Genomic DNA, 21,438 nt, shown 5'->3' on the forward strand with positions numbered 1-21,438 from the left:
GCCTGGACTGCAGCTCTGCACAAGACGTTTGGCCAGAGAAGAAATGGTGGTGCAAAACTGAGCCTGGTTTCTCTTGAGGTTTTTTATCCTTCACTTTGGCCAATTGGTGAAGTTTGTTCCTCCACTGTCGCCACTGGCTTGCTTGGTACAGGATCTGTAGAGATGTGCATGGATGGATTTGCTCTTCAGTGTTTGGACTCTCAGTAGTGATTATTAAACCACACTGAACTGAACTGAACTGAACTTCAACTCTGAACACTGAACTACACTGTGTCAATTCAATATAATCTTCTATGTGAAGCTGCTTTGACACAATCTACATTGTAAAAGCGCTGTACAAATGAAGATGAACTGAATTGTTTTTATCTGAAATATTATAAGTAGAAGAGAGTATGATTGAATGTGTTTAAATTTGTGTATGAGAGAGAGAGAGAGTGTGTGTGTGTGTAGTAGAGTATGATTGAATGTGTTTGAATTTGTCTATGAGAGTGTGTGTGTGTGTGTGTGTGTGTGTGTGTGTAGAAGAGAGTATGATTGAATGTGTTTGAATTTGTCTATGAGAGAGTGTGTGTGTGTGTGATTGTCTACTCATGTGCGTGTGATTGATTGTGTTTGTCCATGAGTGTGTGTGAGGAGTGTATGATTGAATGTGTCTGAATGTGTTTGTGTGTGTGTGTTTGTGTGTATGATTGTATGTTTCTGAATGTGTGTATAAGAAAGTATGATAGTGCTATCATGTGTTTGTGTGTATGATTGAATATGTTTGTGTATGAGAAAATGAGTGTGTGAGAGAATATGATGTGTCACTGTGCTATTGTGTATGACAGTGTGCGGTGTGTGTGTTTCTAAATGTGTGTGCTTTTGCAGTATGATTTTGTGTGTGTGTGTGTGTGTGTGTGTGATTGAATGTGTTTGAATTTGTGCGTTTGTGTATGAGTGTCTGTATCTGTGTGTGTGTGTGTGTGTGTGTGTGTGTGTGTGTGTGTGTGTGTGTGTATTATGTTTATCTCACAATTCTAATTTGTAATATTACATTATATTCAATGTTTCAATGTTTGATGATGTCACCAAGCAAATCTGCATATGATCTGCATATTTAATGAGCTGAACATGAGAAGTGTGTGCCGATATTCTCACATAAACACACACTGTAAACACTCTTTTACACACTGATCAACTTTAACAAGCACAAATACAGCAAAGCATGTACAAAACACAGTGATTCAAATGATTCACTCGCGTCAAAAGAATCATTACATTTAACACTAAACACCCTGTTCTCAATGTACATATAGAACAGCCCCTGTGTGTGTGTGTGTGTGTGTGTGTGTTTGTTCATACACTAAAAGTCAAACACCATGAGATCTTCAGTGTGTGAACAGAATCAATACTCTAATCGTCTTGTGTTGTGTGAACGCTGGCAGAAGAATCATTCTCAAGTGAATCATCTGCTTAACAACTCTTCATATTGTCCGTTTGAATCACGTATCAAAAACTGATTCGGTTCATTCACAGCTGATTTAATTTAACATTCAGGATGAATCACACACACACACACACACACATCATGAACGATTCTTCAGTTCATGAACACCTCATATGATTCGCTCTCTGATGATTCATCCGGCTAACGAATCATCAGTGAGTCTCAGTGTGTGTGTAAAAACTAAACCACATGGTCTCTCTTATTAAAACACACATCACAATGTGAGAAACGTGATTAAATTATAAAAGCTAATCAAAGGAATTAAGTTACATCAACATCAGTACAACATCATCTCTTCAAGATTCAATACATGACACACACACACACAAACACACACACACACACACACACACATTAACATCACGCCAGAATCATCATTGTTTTGTTCATAAATCAATAAGATATGCTAATTCAGTTCTCCTTCATTCATAATTAACTCAATTGATTAAAATGTGCATTAAAATGTTCAGACTGAAACAAAGCTGTGCTTCTGTAGGTCGAGCTCTACATTACACTGCTGAAAATGATCAGACATCTGCTTATAACGTGTTAGAATTCAACATTTCATCTATAGTGTACATTATGAATACACATTTAATATAAACAACACACACAGTGCGCATGGAGAGTATTCAGACGCACATAAAGGCGTCACTCTGTCCTATTGCAGCCATTTGCTGAACTCATGTCCACACAGCAGCCCACACTGACAGAAAAACACAGCACTGTTTCTGCAGACTAGAAAAGGAGAACCTGAAACATCACCATGCTCATAAGCATTCAGACTCTGCTGTGACACTCGTATCTTCACCTCAGGTGTGTCCATCCTTGAGATGCTTCCACACCTTCATTTGAGTCGAGCTGTGTTTGATTACACTGACTGACTTGATTAGGAAATTCACACACCGGTCTAGCAGAGCGAATGAGGTCAAAGGAACTGCCTGAAGAGCTCAGAGACACAATTGGCTAAATGCACACGGACTTCTCATTTTCAGCCAGGCAGCCCAAGAGCTCTTTCCATTACAAAACTGTCATTATTGAGATCTGTCAAGTCATTTTCATCCGCTTATCCAGAGCTGGGTCACAGGGGCACCAATCTTAGGAGAGAACCCCAGACTTCCCTCTCCCTAGACACTTCCTCCAGCTAAGATGTTCCCAGGCCAGTCGAGAGACATAGTCTCATTGGGGTCTTCCCCGATGCCTCCTCCAGGTGGGACCTGTCTGGAACAACTCCCTAGGTAGGTATCCAGGAGGCATCTGAAACAGAAGCCTGAGCCACCTCAGCTGACCTCTCTGGATGTGGAGGAGCAGCAGAGCTACTCTGAGCTCCTCCCGGATGTCTGAGCTCTGAGTGCGCCCTGCCACCCTGCCAAGGAAACTCATTTCGGCTGCTTGTATTCAAGATCTTGTCCTTTCAGTCATGACCCAAAGCTCATGAGCAGAGGTGAGAGAAGGATAAACGAGGAAAACGATCAACGTAATATGATTTGAGCAAACGGCTGCAATATAACCAAGAGTGAAACATTTCAGGGCGTCTGAATCCTTTCCACTCACACTGTATATATAGGAGTGGGACGGTTCACAAACATGTTGATTCAGTTCATTTAAGTTTGATCGGGTGTACATGATTAAAGAAATCTCCTAATGTAACACTGAAATGCCATCTAGAACTCCCACACATCAGCATGTAAACTCCATCCTCCTATAATCTACACTTTACAGTATTTTACAACGTTATTGTCAAGAGCACATGCTCTCATTTCAGTCTTAAAGTTTTCATTTAGTCTTCTGTTGTTGATTAATGATGACGACAGCGCTTTACTTCCACAAATGTGTTCTTTCACTTTAGTCTCAGAGTTAAGCCGCGGTCACACTGCACTTTTCTCCACATAGACTTACGTTCATACGTGCGCACATGTGGAAGACCGCAAACGCAAGCTTGTGTGATTAGTTTGGCTGTTCAATGCATTAGAAAGTTCATGCTGGGTGAACTCTGACCTGCAAAATGGCATCACCTGACTGTGTGAGACCAATGAAAGATCAAAACATGACCTCTCTGACTCCAGTAGGGGAGTCAAAATTAATGGTTTCTTCGGTGCACCGCGATGCAGACGAGGACAATTCGGTATCGATTCAGTAATAGGGTGCTTTCACACTTGGATCAATTGCCTGGACCATACCAAAATTCGATTGCCCCCCCTTGCCACCTCCCCAGTTGGTTTGTGTTCACACTGTCTTTTTTCCGTCTGAACCCCGGTACGCTTGCGTCTGCCAGCTGCTGTTTTGTTTACGGCCGTTGCTAGGTGACGGTCACGAAAGCAAGCAGCGAAATGGAAAGACGTCCGCACATCGCGATCATTCTGCGTCCATCTGCCGCAAACATTATCAACATTCAGAACATCACACAGTGTCTGCAGAAGCTGTGTGTGGAGGAGACAAGCAGACATCACTGAGTATCACTGTGTTTACCCTGGCTCAGTCTCACGTGTCACCTAGGCGCGCGCGCGCTCTCACACACACACACACACACACACACACACACACACACACACACACACGAACGAACGAATATAGTGAAAACGATTTTCAGAGTTTGTTGTCGAGTAGGCGGTTCACTTCCATTATTTGGTACGATTGCATTCACATCAGAAGTGAACTGCACCAGAGTTCGCATTAACCATTTGTAAGTCGCTGTGGATAAAAGCGTCTGCTAAATGACTAGATGTAAATGTAACCGTACCTCAGACCACCTCTTTCAGGCGGACACGAGTACGGTTCATGGGTGCTCACCCAAGTTCAGAAGACACGTTTACACTAGCTAAATGCAACGTATTATGAGGTCAAACGAAACCGGGTGCGGACTAAAAGTGCTAGTGTGAAAGCACCCTTAATCATAACCGGTTATTATCACATCATTTATCTCATATGCGCTGTGTCTCTGAGCTTACTATGGATGAGGGAGGCGAGCACGAGTATTTACAATGCTCCAACTGTTTAAAAACACAGTGCACAGTTCACTGCGTGTGTGTTTGCTGGACGGTCTCTCACTGACACTCACAGCAGAAGCCTGTATTTCACTGCCATTGAGAGAATGAAAGTAAACTCTCCCTCTCTCTCTCTCTCTCTCTCTCTCTCTCTCTCTCTCTCTCTCTGTTTGACCTGCTGGCGTGACTGTTCTTCTTCTCTCGGCTGTTACAGCAGATTTCTCGAGGTGCGGGAATACATTTGCGAATAAAGCGCGGGAGCGGTCGGTAACTCTGGTGTAATTTGAACAGGAGCGGGCGGTCTAACAATATTGCTCCCGAGCGAGCAAACACGCGTGTGTGTGTTTATGTGTGTGAATGAGAAAGAGCATGATGCTGTGTGTCGCAGTCGATTACTTGGTGCTGTGTGTCTGTGTGTTTACACTAGGGTTGTAACAATATACCGGTATGATGGTTTACCACGATTTGAACGTGCACGATTATCATACCATGAACAATTGCATATCAACGGTTTTAACCCTTAAAGACCGAGACAGCCGCCCGCGGCTAAAAATAAGTATTGCTCTTAAATGTTTAATAACTTTTGATCCGCTGATCTGATTCATACAATTCAAAGATTGGCATAAAGAAGAGAATCTCAGCTTTCTAGTGCTGTATCACATAACATTCGGACTTTCAGAGGCTCCGGAATCAGTGCGGTTACGTCATCAAAATTTGACAACGCTGATTTGACAAAGAAACGCTCGTCACTGTGTCTCCGGACAAATCAGACATGATACATTGATGCATTGTCCCTCCTCCATGCCCAGATTGGTTCAAACTCGCTATATCACAACCAATAAGCATAGGTTTCGCTTTTGTTTGTGGACCAAAAACGAGCTTTTTGAACAACACGGAATGAGAGATAGGCATACATTTATGCGCGGCTAAATAAAACGCAAAAAAAAGAGTTTTGCATGAAATAATTCTCATACTAAGTACTTTTGCATGCACAGCAGCACAGAAACATGACAAAACAGTGACACAGCAAAGACGAACTGCTGCTCTTGCTGTTTTCAAAAGACACAAATGAAGGTGCAGCTGTTTGTCTGCATTGCAGACAACCACATCCAAATCCATATCCACAGACAACCATATCCATGCTGGCACATAAAACCTAAGGATGTTCCATATTGAATCTAGTTTAGTTATGTAACTACTTATAGTATAGTAAATATTTATATCTATTTTTTACTGAGGATTTGCACCATGTTTATTTGGACTTTATTTGGACGTTGACACATTATTTATTATTTTCTTATTTTTTTATTTGTTCATTGTAAGTGGTGTTGTTTATAGTAACTAAAAATATATTATTTGGAAAAAGTCAAATTTGCTTCACTGTTCTATTATTTTGTAACATTTGTAACATACCGTATACCGCGAAACCGTCAAACCGTGGTATTGTTTTAGACGATTATCATACCGTAAAAAATTCATACCGTTACAACCCTAATATATACAGACAGCTTTTTGTACCCCCCCCCCTCCCCCCACCAAAATATAACACTGTGTATGGAAAGCATCGTCAATGCACCGAGATATCCGATTGAACCGAATCGATGGTATGATAATCGCAACCACTGAACCATGACATCAGTGTATGTTCACACCCCTACTGTACAGAATTTAGAATATGGACCAATCGCTCGCTTTTTAAATGGCTAATCGTTTGTTTAACCCCGCCCCTTTTCACAGCGCCGTACGACAGAATGTCACATGCTCAAACTCGAGTGTGAGCGCAGCATTAGCCCACTTACCTGTATTCTGTTGTTTTGTGTATGTGTGTGTATATATATATATATATATATATACACACACACACACACACAATCTAACATTCACAATTATTAATTATAGGTAAACTATATAAATTACAGCATAATCACATTAAATTGTCTAGCTATGAAAATATCAATCAATAATGGAGAAAACACATCTGAAACTACAAGCTGTAAACATATTTATGAATCATAATTATTATGGTAATTCTGCCATGATATTTACACACTCTTATAAACACGCACGCACGCACGCACACACACACACGCGTGACCTGTGACCTTTAAAGTACTTGTTTGTGATTCGTTTCCATTTGATTGGCATTGAAACAGGAACATGAGGCTGAAATAATTTATAAAGTGTGTAAAAGTGAGTCCAGCGAACATCCCGTCCTCCAGGACCAGTGTCCAGTAACAGTCTGATTTCCCAGAATGCACCACATCCAGGAAGGTCAAAGTGCATGTGAGACTGAAGGTTTGTGCGGCGTGGGACTGAGAACAACACGACTGAAAGCAGAAAACACAACACATCAGGTCAGAACACACACGGTTATCTGTTTAACAATTCACATTAATGAATCAAACTGACTCCATCATGAGAAACGATTCAAACTGACTCCATCACGAGAAATGAATCAAACTCACTCCATTATGAGTAATGAATCAAACTGACTTAATCGTGAGAAACGAATCAAATTGACTCTATCACGAGAAATGAATCAAACTGACTCCATCACAAGAAATGAATCAAACTGACTCCATTATGAGTAATGAATCAAACTGACTCCATCATGAGAAATGAATCAAACTGACTCCATCATGAGAAATGAATCAAACTGACTCCATCATGGGAAACAAATCAAATTGACTCCATCATGAGAAATGAATCAAACTGACTCCATCACGAGAAATGAATCAAACTGACTCCATCACGAGAAATGAATCAAACTGACTCAATCATGAGAAATGAATCAAACTGACTGCATCATGAGAAATGAATCAAACTGACTGCATCATGAAAAATGAATCAAACTGACTGCATCATGAGAAAGGAATCAAACTGACTCCATTATGAGAAATGAATCAAACTGACTCCATCATAAGAAATGAATTAAACTGACTCCATCATGAGAAATGAATTAAACTGACTCCATCATGAGAAATGAATTAAACTGACTCCATCATGAGAAATGAATCAAACTGACTCCATCACGAGAAATGAATCAAATTGACACCATCACGAGAAATGAATCAAATTGACACCATCACGAGAAATGAATCAAACTGACACCTTTATAAGAAATTAATCAAACTGACTCCATTGTGAGAAAGGAATAAAACTGACTCCATCATGAGAAATGAATCAAACTGACTCCATCATGAGAAATTAATCAAATTGACTCCATTATGAGAAATGAATCAAACTGACTCCATCATGAGAAACGAATCAAACTGACTCCATCATAAGAAACGAATCAAACTGACTCCATCATGAGAAATGAATCAAACTGACTCCATCATGAGAAATGAATCAAACTGACTCCATCATAAGAAATGAATCAAACTGACTCCATCATGAGAAATGAATCAAACTGACTCCATCATGAGAAACGAATCAAACTGACTCCATCATGAGAAATGAATCAAACTGACTCCATCATGAGAAACGAATCAAACTGACTCCATCATGAGAAATGAATCTCAACTTGAATCTCTTTAATGAGAAATGAATCAAACTGACTCTATTGCCAAAAATGTATAACCTTTGCTTAAGATGACATGTATATAAGGACTTCCCTTTGTCATTGCCGTAAAATAGCGAAGAAACAAACTAAAGCTATCCTGAAGTCTCACCTGAACGCCGTTCACTTCGTCAAAGGTTTCTGAAGAGCTGCAAAAGAACAAACCACTCATTTCACATAATCACAAAAACAACACAAACATTGACTGACATCACACACATATCATTATGTAAATGCATTTATGCTGTTATCTAAAAGTTACACCATTTCACGTCTTAAATAAAACCAAATAAAACATTTCAAATACATGCATGTAATATAATATCTCAATTATAATGCTAAATATAAACATGTAGACACTGATGTGTAGCTTTCCTTAATAAAACAGAGCAGGAATATTGTTCTATATTCCCAGAGAGTTAAAGAGAAAGACCCTGTGGAATTACGGGTAAGAGTTAAAGCAAATGACGCATTAAAGTCAGATATTTAGAGTAACCCAACACCAGCCCCTCAGACAGACGACACTGATGGATTATCAACCTCAATCAGTGTAACATTTACACTGAACCCACACAATCAGGCATCCTGCACCAAAATAAAGAGTCAATCAGTGTCAACTCAAGCCTCAGATTGATGATCTTACTACTCTTTACACTTTATTTCTTGAACTTATTTCGAAGACAACATAAATAGGGCTAAATATCAACAAAGAACATTAAATGGACGCGTTATTAATGAGTAATCCACTATTTAGAGACAGATTTCCTTAATAAAAATCCTTAAATCTAAACAAATAAACACATAAATAAATAAAATACCCAACTGGATTATTAATTGGAATGCCACAAATCTGTGTTGATTATATACAACATTATTTTATTATTATGGTAGTTTAATATCAAGTTCTCACAGTATTGTTGAATGTTCAATGTTATTGACTTTTATCACCTGTTATTAATTTATTTTTCACTTTATTTGACATTTTCTGCATTGACTATTTTTTTTATTATTTATAACTTTATTCATTATTTACTTATTTATTTTTGAATATCCAATGTAAAAAGTTCTGTACATAAATGTGGAAATGTAAAAAAATAAAATAATAATAATAATAATAATAATAATAATTAATCAAAATAAATAAACAAAAATGAATGACTAAAATAAAATAAACAAAATAAAAATAAACAAATAAAATGAAAATAACAAAATACATAAATAAAAATTTAAAGAAATATAAATAAATAAATAAATCAATAAATAATAAAATAAATAAAAAAATTATGAATGTAAATAAATGAATAAAAATAAATGAGTAAATAAATAATAAAGTAAAATTAAATAATAAAGTAAATAAATAAATAAATTAAATAAAAATGAAAAAATATATATTAATTAATTAATTAATTAATTAAAATAAATAAAGTAAATAAAAATAATTGAATAAATAAATAAACATGAATTAATTAACAAATAAATACAAATTAATATAAATAAATAAATAAATAAATAGGATTAATAAAAGGGACTAAGCCGACAAGAAAATGAATGAATGAATGAATAAATAAATATTATTAAAATGGCAATATGTCCTCCACAGAACACTGGATTACTCCATAAAAACACATGCAGAACATTTAATATTTAATCTTTCATCTTTAATTATGTTTATCTTTCTTTAGTATAAGCATGATGAGAAGTGAAGGTTGTTTTTGAGGTTGATTTGACCCTGAGTGACCCAGAAACATCCACACACACACACACACACACACACACACACACACACACACACACACACACAGCGCTTCATGTTCAGTCCTGTTCTGATGAGTTGTAATGAGAGATTGATTCGTTCATATGACTCCTGATTCCCTCTGAATGAACGAACAGTGAGTGAACATGAAGCTCAGTAAATCAGAGCAGTGAGGGCTCATGGGTAATCACACAGCAGCATTACTGCCCACTGACAACTGCAGGAGCTGGCCTAATGTCCATCTAACATTATATACATCAACTCATCCACCCATTCATCCATACAACCCAGCCATCCATTCACTCATCCACTCGTTTGTCCATATCCATCCATCCATTCACCCATTACATTCATCATCCATTTACTCATTCATCTATTTATCCATCCACTCATCCAACCATTTATTATTTAATCTATTCATCCACCCATTTATACACCCATCACTTATTCACTCATTCACCTATTAATCCAACTATCCATCCATCCATTCATTTATCCACCCATCCACTCATTTATCAATCCAGTCACTCAATAATCCATTAAATCACTCATCCACCCATTTATACATCCATCCTCTATCTATTCATCCAGCCATTTGTCAATCCATCCATATATCATCCATAATGCATCAATTCATTTACTCATTCATTCATCCATCTATCCATCCTCCCACCCATTTATACACCCATCATCTATTTACTCATGCATCTATTCATCCATCCATCCATTCACTCGTCCACCTATTTCTCCATCCATCCAAAAATCCACCTTATCTACTCAAACATTTATTCATCTTTACATCCAATCCACTCAACTATCTATTCATTCATCCTCTTATCCCTCTCATTCACTCACCCATTCATCCATCCTTCTATCATCAATTTATCTATCCATCTACCCATCAATCCACTTATCCCATTCATCTACTCACCCATGCATCCATCCATCTATTCAGCCATTTATCTATCCATCCACCCATCCATCCATTCATTCATGTATTCATCCATCTACTTATTTATTAATCCATTTACTCATTCATCCATCCATCAAATCCACTCAACCACCCATTTTACCCATCCACCCATTTATACATCCAGCATCCATCTATTCATCCAGCCATTTGTCAATCCATCAATCCTTCCATTTATCCATCCATAAGCCACTAATCCCCATCTATTCACTCATACATTCTCCATCCATCCATGCATCCACCCATCCATCCATCAATCCAACTATCCCATTCATCCACTGACCCATTAATACATTCATCCATCCATCCACTCACCCATTAATCCAACCATTTAACCATCCATCCATTAATGCAGTCACCCATTTATCCATCCATCCATCCATCCATCCATCCATCCACTCACACATTAATACATCCATCTACCCATCAATCCACTTATCCTATTCATCCACTGACCAATTACTCCATCCATCATCTATCCATCCATCCATCCATCCATCCATTAATCCAGTCGCCCATTTATCCATCCATCCACAGATTTACCCATCCATCCACTCACCCATTAATCCATCCATCTCTCCACCCATTTATCCATTCATCCATTATTAGTCACCCATTTATCCATCCATCCATCCACTCACTCACCCATTATTCCAGCTATCCATCCACCCCTTCATCCAGTCACTTACCCAATAATCCACCCATCCAACCATTTATCCATCCATCCATTAATCCAGTCACCCATTTATCCATCCATCCACAGATTTACCCATCCATGCACTCACCCATTAATCCATCCACCTATCCACCCATTTATCCATTCATCCAGTCACTCACCCATTAATCTACCCATCCAACCATTTATCCATCCATCCATTAATCAATCCATCTATCCATCCATCCAGCCACTAACCCATTGATCCACCCATCCACCCATTTATCCATCCATCCATCCATCCACTCACACATTAATACATCCATCTACCCATCAATCCACTTATCCTATTCATCCACTGACCCATTACTCCATCCATCATCCATCCATCCATCCATCCATTTATCCACTCATCTATCCACCTATTTATCTATCCATCTATCCATCTATCCACTAACCTATTAATCCACCCATTCAACCATTTATCCATCCATCCATTAATCCAGTCACCCATTTATCCATCCATCCACAGATTTACCCATACATCCACTCACCCAATAATCCATCCATCTATCCACCCATTTATCCATTCATCCAGTCACTCACCCATTAATCTACCCATCCAACCATTTATCCATCCATCCATTAATCAATCCATCTATCCATCCATCCAGCCACTAACCCATTGATCCACCCATCCACCCATTTATCCATCCATCAATCCAGTCATCCATCTATCCTTCCACAGATTTACCCATCCATCCACTCACCCATTAATCCATTCATCTACCCATTTATCCATCCATCTACCATCAATCTACTTATCACATCCATCCGCTAACTCATTTACCATCCATCCCTGCGCTCATCCATCCTCCTGATAGTCTGCAGTGGTGTAAATCCCTCACTCTCTCTCCAGCATGTGAAGCTTCCACTTGCTCAATCCTGCACTGCTCCAAACTCAACACTCAGCCAGTGTAAAAGGTTTTCTGACAGACTTTTCTTTTTATCTATTCTTGCCAGACGGATTTCTGTCAGCGAGACAGTTTGTCAGCAGCGAGGCGTGTGATTGGCTGTGTGATTAGCCGAGCCCTGTTGTGATTGGCTGATTGGACTCACGGCGAGAGGATCGGCTGTGAAAGCGGCGACACTATTCCTCATCTCGTTCTCACTGCCGCGCAGAGGAATCAGAGACACGTTACCGAAGCGAGCGTCCAGAGGAGCTGCGCGGCTCACGGTTCGAGACTTCAGCCACTCCGCCGGCCACACACGCCCTCCATTCTGAAACACACACACACGCAAGAGCTCTGATTACATACACAGATGTGAGTTATATGTGCAAAAATGTAATACCGCAGAAAACATAAGGGCATAAAGCGAAAGTGAAAGAGAACAACAGATAAAGTCTGTACTGTACCGAATCACATCAGTCGAGAACTGTATTGCTCATGACATAATAGAAATCGATTGAATTAATAAAAAAATTTACTAATTAAAAAAGAAAACATTGACTAAAAGACACTTGCTTGGATTTAAAACCTCCATGTGTCCTGTCCTGTCTCCACAAACGCCCTAAACATGCAATACTCAGTTATTCAGGATCGGGACACTAATCGGCAATCAATAAAGAAGCTTAGTGCTGAGAATAGGATCTAGTAGAGGAGAGAAAACACGACACTCAAGACTGCTCTGGAGGAAATAATAATAGAAGAAGAATGATGCTGAAGCCCTGTGATGACGGACTGACAGACGAGTCCAACATGCACATGAAAAGAGCTGGAGACTGACCTGTATACTCATGAAGGTGGAGAACCATTCCCTCATCTCATTCTGAGTGTCACAGCACAGGTACCTGACACACACACACACACACGCACACACACACACACACACACACACACACACACACACACACATTAATCAATCTGTGTCTTTACAGACTGCTCATTTTAAAACTATTAAAGCGATCAATACGCTTTTATGTAAATGTAAGAGTCACAGCACGTGTTTTGGATGAAGTCATTTCAGAAATACTGTGAACTGTTCTGTGTGAAATCTACAGTAAACTCTTTATTCAGTTCATTTTCTTTTTGGCTTAGTCCCTTTATTTATCAGGGGTGGCCACCGTGGAATGAACCAACAACTATTCCAGCAAATTTTTTACACAACAGATGCCCCTCCAGCTGCAACCCAGTACTGGGAAACACCCACACACACTCACTCACACTCATACACTACAGCCAGTGTAGTTGATCAGTTCCCCTATAGCGCATGTGTTTGGACTGTGGGGGAAACCGGAGCACCCGGAGGAAACCCACACCAACATGGGGAGAACATGCAAACTCCACACAGAAACACCAACTGAGCCAGCCAAGACTCAAACCAATGACCTTCTTCAAACCAGCATGTTATAAAATGTGAAATAATTATTAAAAAAATAAGAATATTTGAGGATATGACTGTTTGTATTGGAGGCAGCTCTGTGAATGCAAGTCTTATTCTATTCAACTGTGCAGCCGAGTGTGTGTGTGTGTGTGTTGACAAACAATGCTTTAAGCTTAAAGTCACACCATATTAACATTATTTACAGGGAATAGAACTGATACTGACACGTGTGTGTGTGTGTGTGTGTGTGTGTGTGTGTGTGTGTGTCTGTGTCTGTGTGTGTGTGTGTGGTATCCAGAGGCGCATGACCACCCTTTACCCTTGTGTGTCTGCTTGAGTTTCCATCTTGTTTATTCACAAACACACAAATAAATACAGACACACACTCTTAAACAGAAACATACACGCAGAGATGCACACAAACACACACACACACACTTATAAAACATGGTCGGTTACACACTCTCACACACACTCTTAGGAACAAACACACACAATAACACACATGCAATCATACAATAATACGAATACACAGTGACACACACACACACTAAAATGCACACATACACAAACATGCATACACATTTACGCATGCACACAAATATGTACTCTTAGATTGAAACACACACACAGTCACACAAACTTACAAGGGTAAGTACACACATATATACACAAAACACACACACAACAAATGCACACACCAAACCACGTCCACACAATTATACAGACACACACACACACACGCTCACACAAACACACTTGCACATGTACACAGAGTTACACACAGGCATACACACCCAGAGAAGAGCAGACACACTTAAACATACATGCACACACAGTGGCACATAAACGTGCACGTACACACACAGTGTCACATAGACACACACACACACACACACACACACACACATCTATACACACATAGTTACATAGACGTAAGCATCACACACATGCACTTACACAGACACACAGGTGCACACACACACACACACACACACACACACACACACACACACACACACACACACACACACACACACACACACACACACACATAGACACACAGGTGCACACACACAGTGCGCACACACACACACACACACACACAGTGTCACATAGATGCCCCCCCCCACACACACACAGTCACATAGATACCCACTCACTCACTCTCACACACACACACACACACACACACACACACACACACACACACACACACACACAGTTACATAGACACGCGCACACACACACACACACACACACACAGTTACATAGACGCACACACACAGACATGCATGCCTACAAACACAAACAAACACACAGTTACACGTAGGTGCACACACACACACACAAATACACACACACACAAATAGAGGAGTGCACACACTTACACACACATGGTGTCACATAGATGCGCGCACGTGCACACACACACACACACACACTCACATAGATGCCCCCCCACACACACACACACACACACACACAGTGTCACATAGATACCCACTCACTCACTCACATAAACACACACACACACACACACACACACACACACACACACACACACACACACACACACACACACACACACACAGTGTCACATAGATACCCACTCACTCACTCACACAAACACACACACACACACACACACACACACACACACACACACACACACACACACACACACACACACACACAGTGTCACATAGATACCCACTCACTCACTCACACAAACACACACACACACACACACACACACACACACACACACACACACAGTGTCACATAGATACCCACTCACTCACTCACACAAACACACACACACACACACACACACAGTGTCACATAGATACCCACTCACTCACTCACACAAACACACACACACACACACACACACACACACACACACACACACACACACACACACACACACACACACAGTGTCACATTGATACCCACTCACTCACTCACACAAACACACACACACAGTTACACAGATGCACACACACAGACATGCATGCCTACAAACACAAACAAACACACAGTTACATGTAGGTGCACACACACACACACAGTTCTCACCACTGTTGTTTCTCCTGCTTCTCCTGTTTTTCGCTCTCATAGATGACTGTGAGTCCCCAACTAAACACACACACACACACACACACAGAGAGAGAGATTACCACACATTCTACAGTGGATGTCCACTATATATTTAATTATGCTACAGTAATGATCCCTGATGTCAACACTCCACCAGCATTTACACTGCTTCAGCTAGTAAAACTCAGGAGTACACACACATCACCACATACATATCAGCAGAAGCACAGATTACAGCCGAGTCTGAGTCTCTGAGCAGTTTCCTCCATATTCTCTCGGTATAATCAGAAATAAGTGGATTAAAGCTGATACTCAACAAAACACACACACACACACACACACACACACACACACACACACGCGCACACACACACTGATGGTCTAGACAGATCTCCCTTTCAGTTCAGCTCTGACCCACACTGACACCTGCTGGTGAGCCGATCACAGCGCAGCGCTGACAGCTTGACATGAGCACTTCCACATGCTTTATACACATGTGAATCTGATGAGAGAGTGTGATATTTGTAATCAACATTTCTCTGAGATCATCATCGGTTTACATTCTTCTTCTAGAAGCTTTTCATGTCAACAGTGTGCAGTAATCATCATTGCTCATTAATATTCATTACGCAGCTCTCTGGAATACTCGATTCTGATTGGTCAGTCACAACTTTCCAAGGTATGTTAATCTCAGATAACAGCTGAATATTATAATATACATCATGTAGATGCAGAGTAAACCCTCCAGTCTTACACTACAGCAGGCTTTATTCTGTGATGATCACCACCGGCTGGATCTACTGATTTAATCTCACCATGTGGGCGGCCGGAGCTTCTTCTTGATGCCTTGGTAGACTTTCAGACACTTGACTGGCCATTCTCTCTCTGGACGGTTACTCTGAAGGAAAACACACAAGAGGAGACATAAACACACACACACAACACACACACGTACACACACACATAGAGGAGAACCACCACCTGTAAACCCACTACACCAGAACAACACTAAAGCTCAACCTACTGTGCACCGCTCACGCACATGCACGCACGCACGCAAACACACACTATCTGTACTCACACACTGCAGATCTGGGCTTTGCAGCTTTTGCAGATTCTGTTTAAAGTAAAACATGATGACAATGACAACGGCCACTCGCTTGCGTTTATAAACTGAGATTATTAATATTAAATGCTGAGCAAAAGAATCACATGCAAAATAAATGTGTGTTTCGACATCATGTATATGTGTGTATTGCGTATAGTTATTAAGTACATATAAATACACATGCATGCATATATTAGAGGAAATGTTTATTTATATTTAAATATAAAATATACATGTTTGATACCAATTATATATGCATTTAAATATCTATGTGACAAAACACCTTGGTATAATTTACTTTCTATCTATGAGTGTGCATCACATATACATAATAAATAGATATATAACACACACAGACAGCTGAAGTCAGAATTATTCAGCCCTCATTCAATTTTTTTTCTTTGTTAAATATTTCCCAAATGATGTTGAACAGATTCAGGAAATGTTTACAGTATTTCCTATAATATTTTTTCTTCTGGAGAAAGTCTTATTTGTTTTATTTCAGCAAGAATAAAAGCAGTTATTAATTTTTTAAACACCATTTTAAGGTCAATATTATTAACCCAATTATTTTCATAATAACCACAGCAGTGTTTCTCAGCTGGTGGGTCGTCACCCAAAAGTGGGTCGCAGGAACATTTTCAGTGGGTCGCAGAGTGTGTGGTCAAAAAAAAACAACAACAAAAGTTTAATTTTTTACTTATTTTGCTTATACCGGACTTTTAATTTGAAATGCGTGCACGACAACCCTACCTATTTGCAACAAATATGCCGAAGCTCAAGTGCGACCCCGAATATGTAAAGTATAAATACATATATTGACAACAAAAAAGACTTAAAGCATCAGTGTCATATGTAGTGAGGTGCTCTCATAAGAGGGCATGAAACCTTCTAAATTAAAACAACATGTAGAAACCAGAAAACATGTTTTATTAACAGTCTATTATTAACAGTATTTTTGGTTTTACTTTGTAATATTTCTATAATTTGACACATTTTGTTAAATGACAGCAATAAATACAGTTTATTTGTAAGTCTTGGTGAATTTCTAATGATGTATCTGTCACTACTTGTTTATGTTAACAAATAAATACAAATTAAGATTAATTACTAAAATTGTGATATAGTTCCTAAAAATTTGGGTCGCGGCTTGATGACCATGTAAAAATGTGGGTCCCATGGCCAAACTAGTTAAGTACCACTGATCTACAGAACAAACCATCATTATACAATGACTTGCCTTATTACCCTAACCTGCCTAGTTACCCTGATTACCCTAGTGCAGCCTTTAAAAGTCACTGTAAGCTGTATAGAAGTGTCTTGAAGAATATCTAGTCTAATATTATTTACTGTCATCATGACAAAGAGAAAATAAATCAGTTATTAGAGATGAGTTATTAACACTATTATGATTAGAAATGTGCTAGAAAAATCTCTCGGTTAAACAGAATTTGGGGAACAAAATAAACAGGGGGGCGAATAATTCTGACTTCAGCTGTATATATTATGTCAAAATAAACGTTTATTTTGGATGTGATTAATCTTTCTGCAGCACTGTTAATTTTGTAAACTACAATAGAAATCCATTTATTTGATTTGAGCTGAAATATTTCTCATTATTTACATCAGTTGCAATGTATATACTGTAAATTTTCTTTTTTTTTTCTTAAACTCTACTATTTTTTATATGTATATTTTATATTAATGTTGAGCACCATGGGTCTGAGAGTAACGCAATTTCGATTCTCTGTATGTCTTGTACATGTGGCTGAATTGACAATAAAGCTGACTTTGACTTTGACTTGACTTTGATCAGTTACGGTTGTAACTATAAGTATACTGAAACAGATAAATACTTACTAAACTAACTGGAACAAGACATTTCAGTAACGCTTTATAATCACTACACACTATGAATCATTTATTAAGCATTAGCATCTAGTAAATTCATTATCTGTTCAGCATTAACTCTACATTAATAAGCGTTAGTAACTGCAGCTACAAATGCTGTATTCTTGACTTATAAACATATTTAAAATGTGCTTAATAATTGTATTTTCATACTTAGTTTATGATTTATTTTTCATTCCTAAAGTATCACATTATTTACAAACCAGTTGTATTTAAGAGTAGTTGAGTAAACGATTAATAAACTATTGAAATCAACATTTATATCTCTTATTATTCAGCCATTTAGTAATAGTTAACTAATATGTTAATAAATGCTTTATTAACTCAACTTCATGCAGTTTGTGAGCTAATCTAAAGTGAGGACTATTCATGCTTTATAAATCCCTTATAAATGACAAACAAAGCCTCAGGATCAAATGAACAATAAGGTTTGCAATCTTTTCAAAAAAGTAAAATTACTGTAAAGTTTAAACATTGCTGAATAACAGGAGTGTCAAAATACGACATCCAACTGGATAAAACAACAACAATATAATAATTTAACAATATAATAAGATGCAATGCTTAAACTCTACTACAGTGATTTTATTTTAGATCAGGTTTTCATTTGAAGAGCAGTTTTATTTGTGTATCTTTAAACGAAGAGGAGTGAATAACGTCATTTTCCTGTTTAGAATTTAACTGAGCCTTTATTTGTCATTCATAAGGGATTTATAAAGCATGAATAGTCCTCACTTTAGATTAGCTCACAAAACTGCATGAAGTTGAGTTAATAAAGCAGTTATTAACATGCATAGTAACCATTACTATATGGCTGAATAATAAGACATATAAACGTTGATTTCAATAGTTTATTAATCGTTTACTAACTCATTCTGAATGATCCTAAAAACCCTCAACCACTCTTAAATTTAACTGGTTTGTAAATAATGTGATACTTAATTTAGGAATGAAAAATAAATCATTAACGAAGTATGAAAATACTATTATTAAGCACATTTTAAATATGTTTATAAGTCAAGAATAGAGCATTTGTAGCTGCAGTTACTAACGCTTATTAATGTAGAGTTAATGCTGAACAGATAATGAATTCACTAGATGCTAATGCCTAATAATGATTCATAGAGTATAGTTAAGTGTTACCAAAATTCCTAATAACTAGAAAGAATTAGAATTTTTTTTTTAAAAAGTAAAAGAAAACATGATAATGTAAACATCGATAAAATGGAAATTATTTGTACAATCCCTGTAAAATTGCAGTATTGGTCTTTAATTCTTGAATAAAGAGCCATATTGTTATGATCAAGGTCTCTTTCTCCACTTTCTCCATCTTATTGTCCTTTTTTATTTTTTAATATGTTAATATATATTTTGTTTCCTCTTTTATATGTCCTAATGATGTTTTTTTGGTCTCTACATGTATTTACAAACATTACGGCAGTGAGAAATTTATGGACTAACGTGATCTCTTTTTTTACACTGCATTGTACTCTATGTACAGTTCAAAAGTTCAGAAAATTACAGTATTAAACAAAACTACAAAATAAAACATCTCAACGATGCTAAAACAACTAGGTTTGATTATCTGCTCTGGATTGTAAGTAGTAAATATGTATATTTTTAATATAGTTATACACTCACCGGCCACTTTATTAGGTACACCTGTCTAACTGCTTGTTAACGCAGATGTCTAATCAGCCAATCACATGGCAGCAGCTCACTGCATGTCGGCATGTAGACATGATCAAGAGGATCTGCTGCAGGTCAAAGCGAGCATCAGAATGGGGAAGAAAGGGGATTTAAGAGACTTTGAACGTGGCATGGTTGTTGCTGCCAGACGGGCTGCTCTGAGTATTTCAGAAACTGCTGATCTACTGGGATTTTCACGCACAACCATCTCTAGGCTTTACAGAGAATGCTCCGACAAAGAGGAAATATCCAGTGAGCGGCAGTTCTGTGGGCGCAAATGCCTTGTTGATGAGGTCAGAGGTCAGAGGAGAATGGCCAGACTGGTTCCAGCTGATAGAAAGGCAACAGTAACTCAAATAAGCACTCGTTACAACCGAGCTCTGCAGAAGAGCATCTCTGAACACACAACACGGCCAACCTTGAGGCGGATGGGCTACAGCAGCAGAAGAGCACACCGGGTGCCGCTCCTGTCAGCTAAGAACAGGAAACTGAGGCTACAATTCACACAGACTCACCAAAACTGGACAATAGAAGATTGGAGAAACGTTGCTGCTCTGAGTCTCCATTTCTGCTGACACATTCGGATGCTCGGCTCAGACAACATGAAAGCATGGATCATATTGCCTTGTATCAGCGGTTCAGGCTGGTGGTGGTGGTGTAATGGTGTGGGGGAGATTTTCTTTGGGTCCATTAGTACCAATTGAGCATCAACGCCACAGCCTACCTGAGTATTGCTGCTGACCATGTCCATCCCTTTATGAGCACAGTGTCTCCATCTTCTGATGGCTACTTCCAGCAGGATAACGCAGCATGTCATAAAGCTCAATCATCT

The 21,438-nt window shown here is 38.6% G+C and overlaps 1 protein-coding gene and 1 long non-coding RNA gene across 4 annotated transcripts in view; one reads left to right on the forward strand and one right to left on the reverse strand.

Annotated features, from left to right (window-relative positions):
* Nucleotides 1-1,078: 1,078 nt before the first annotated feature.
* The window catches only part of arap1 (ArfGAP with RhoGAP domain, ankyrin repeat and PH domain 1), a 135,825-nt gene continuing 115,465 nt past the window's right edge, over nt 1,079-21,438 (reverse strand). For 2 of the 3 annotated variants that reach the window (NM_001443052.1, NM_001443054.1), the window contains 9 exon segments: nt 1,079-4,593; nt 4,628-4,657; nt 4,766-4,891; nt 5,968-6,797; nt 8,145-8,181; nt 12,530-12,691; nt 13,199-13,262; nt 15,878-15,937; nt 16,714-16,796. In NM_001443052.1, coding sequence (NP_001429981.1) covers nt 8,164-8,181; nt 12,530-12,691; nt 13,199-13,262; nt 15,878-15,937; nt 16,714-16,796 — 387 coding nt within the window. In that variant the 3' untranslated portion in view covers nt 1,079-4,593; nt 4,628-4,657; nt 4,766-4,891; nt 5,968-6,797; nt 8,145-8,163. 3 annotated transcript variants of the gene reach the window in all.
* The window catches only part of LOC147840735 (uncharacterized), a 4,598-nt gene continuing 572 nt past the window's right edge, over nt 17,413-21,438 (forward strand). Inside the window, exons 1-3 of the long non-coding RNA XR_015510065.1 lie at nt 17,413-18,634; nt 18,823-18,947; nt 20,050-21,438. The exon at nt 20,050-21,438 is cut by the window's right edge and continues 572 nt beyond it. This is a non-coding gene — a long non-coding RNA (uncharacterized LOC147840735). The remainder of the gene's footprint in view (nt 18,635-18,822; nt 18,948-20,049) is intronic.

Source organism: Danio rerio, chromosome 15, assembly GCF_052040795.2.
Source record: "Danio rerio strain M-AB ecotype USA chromosome 15, GRCz13ab, whole genome shotgun sequence".
In the NCBI taxonomy this organism is placed as follows: Eukaryota; Metazoa; Chordata; class Actinopteri; order Cypriniformes; family Danionidae; genus Danio; species Danio rerio.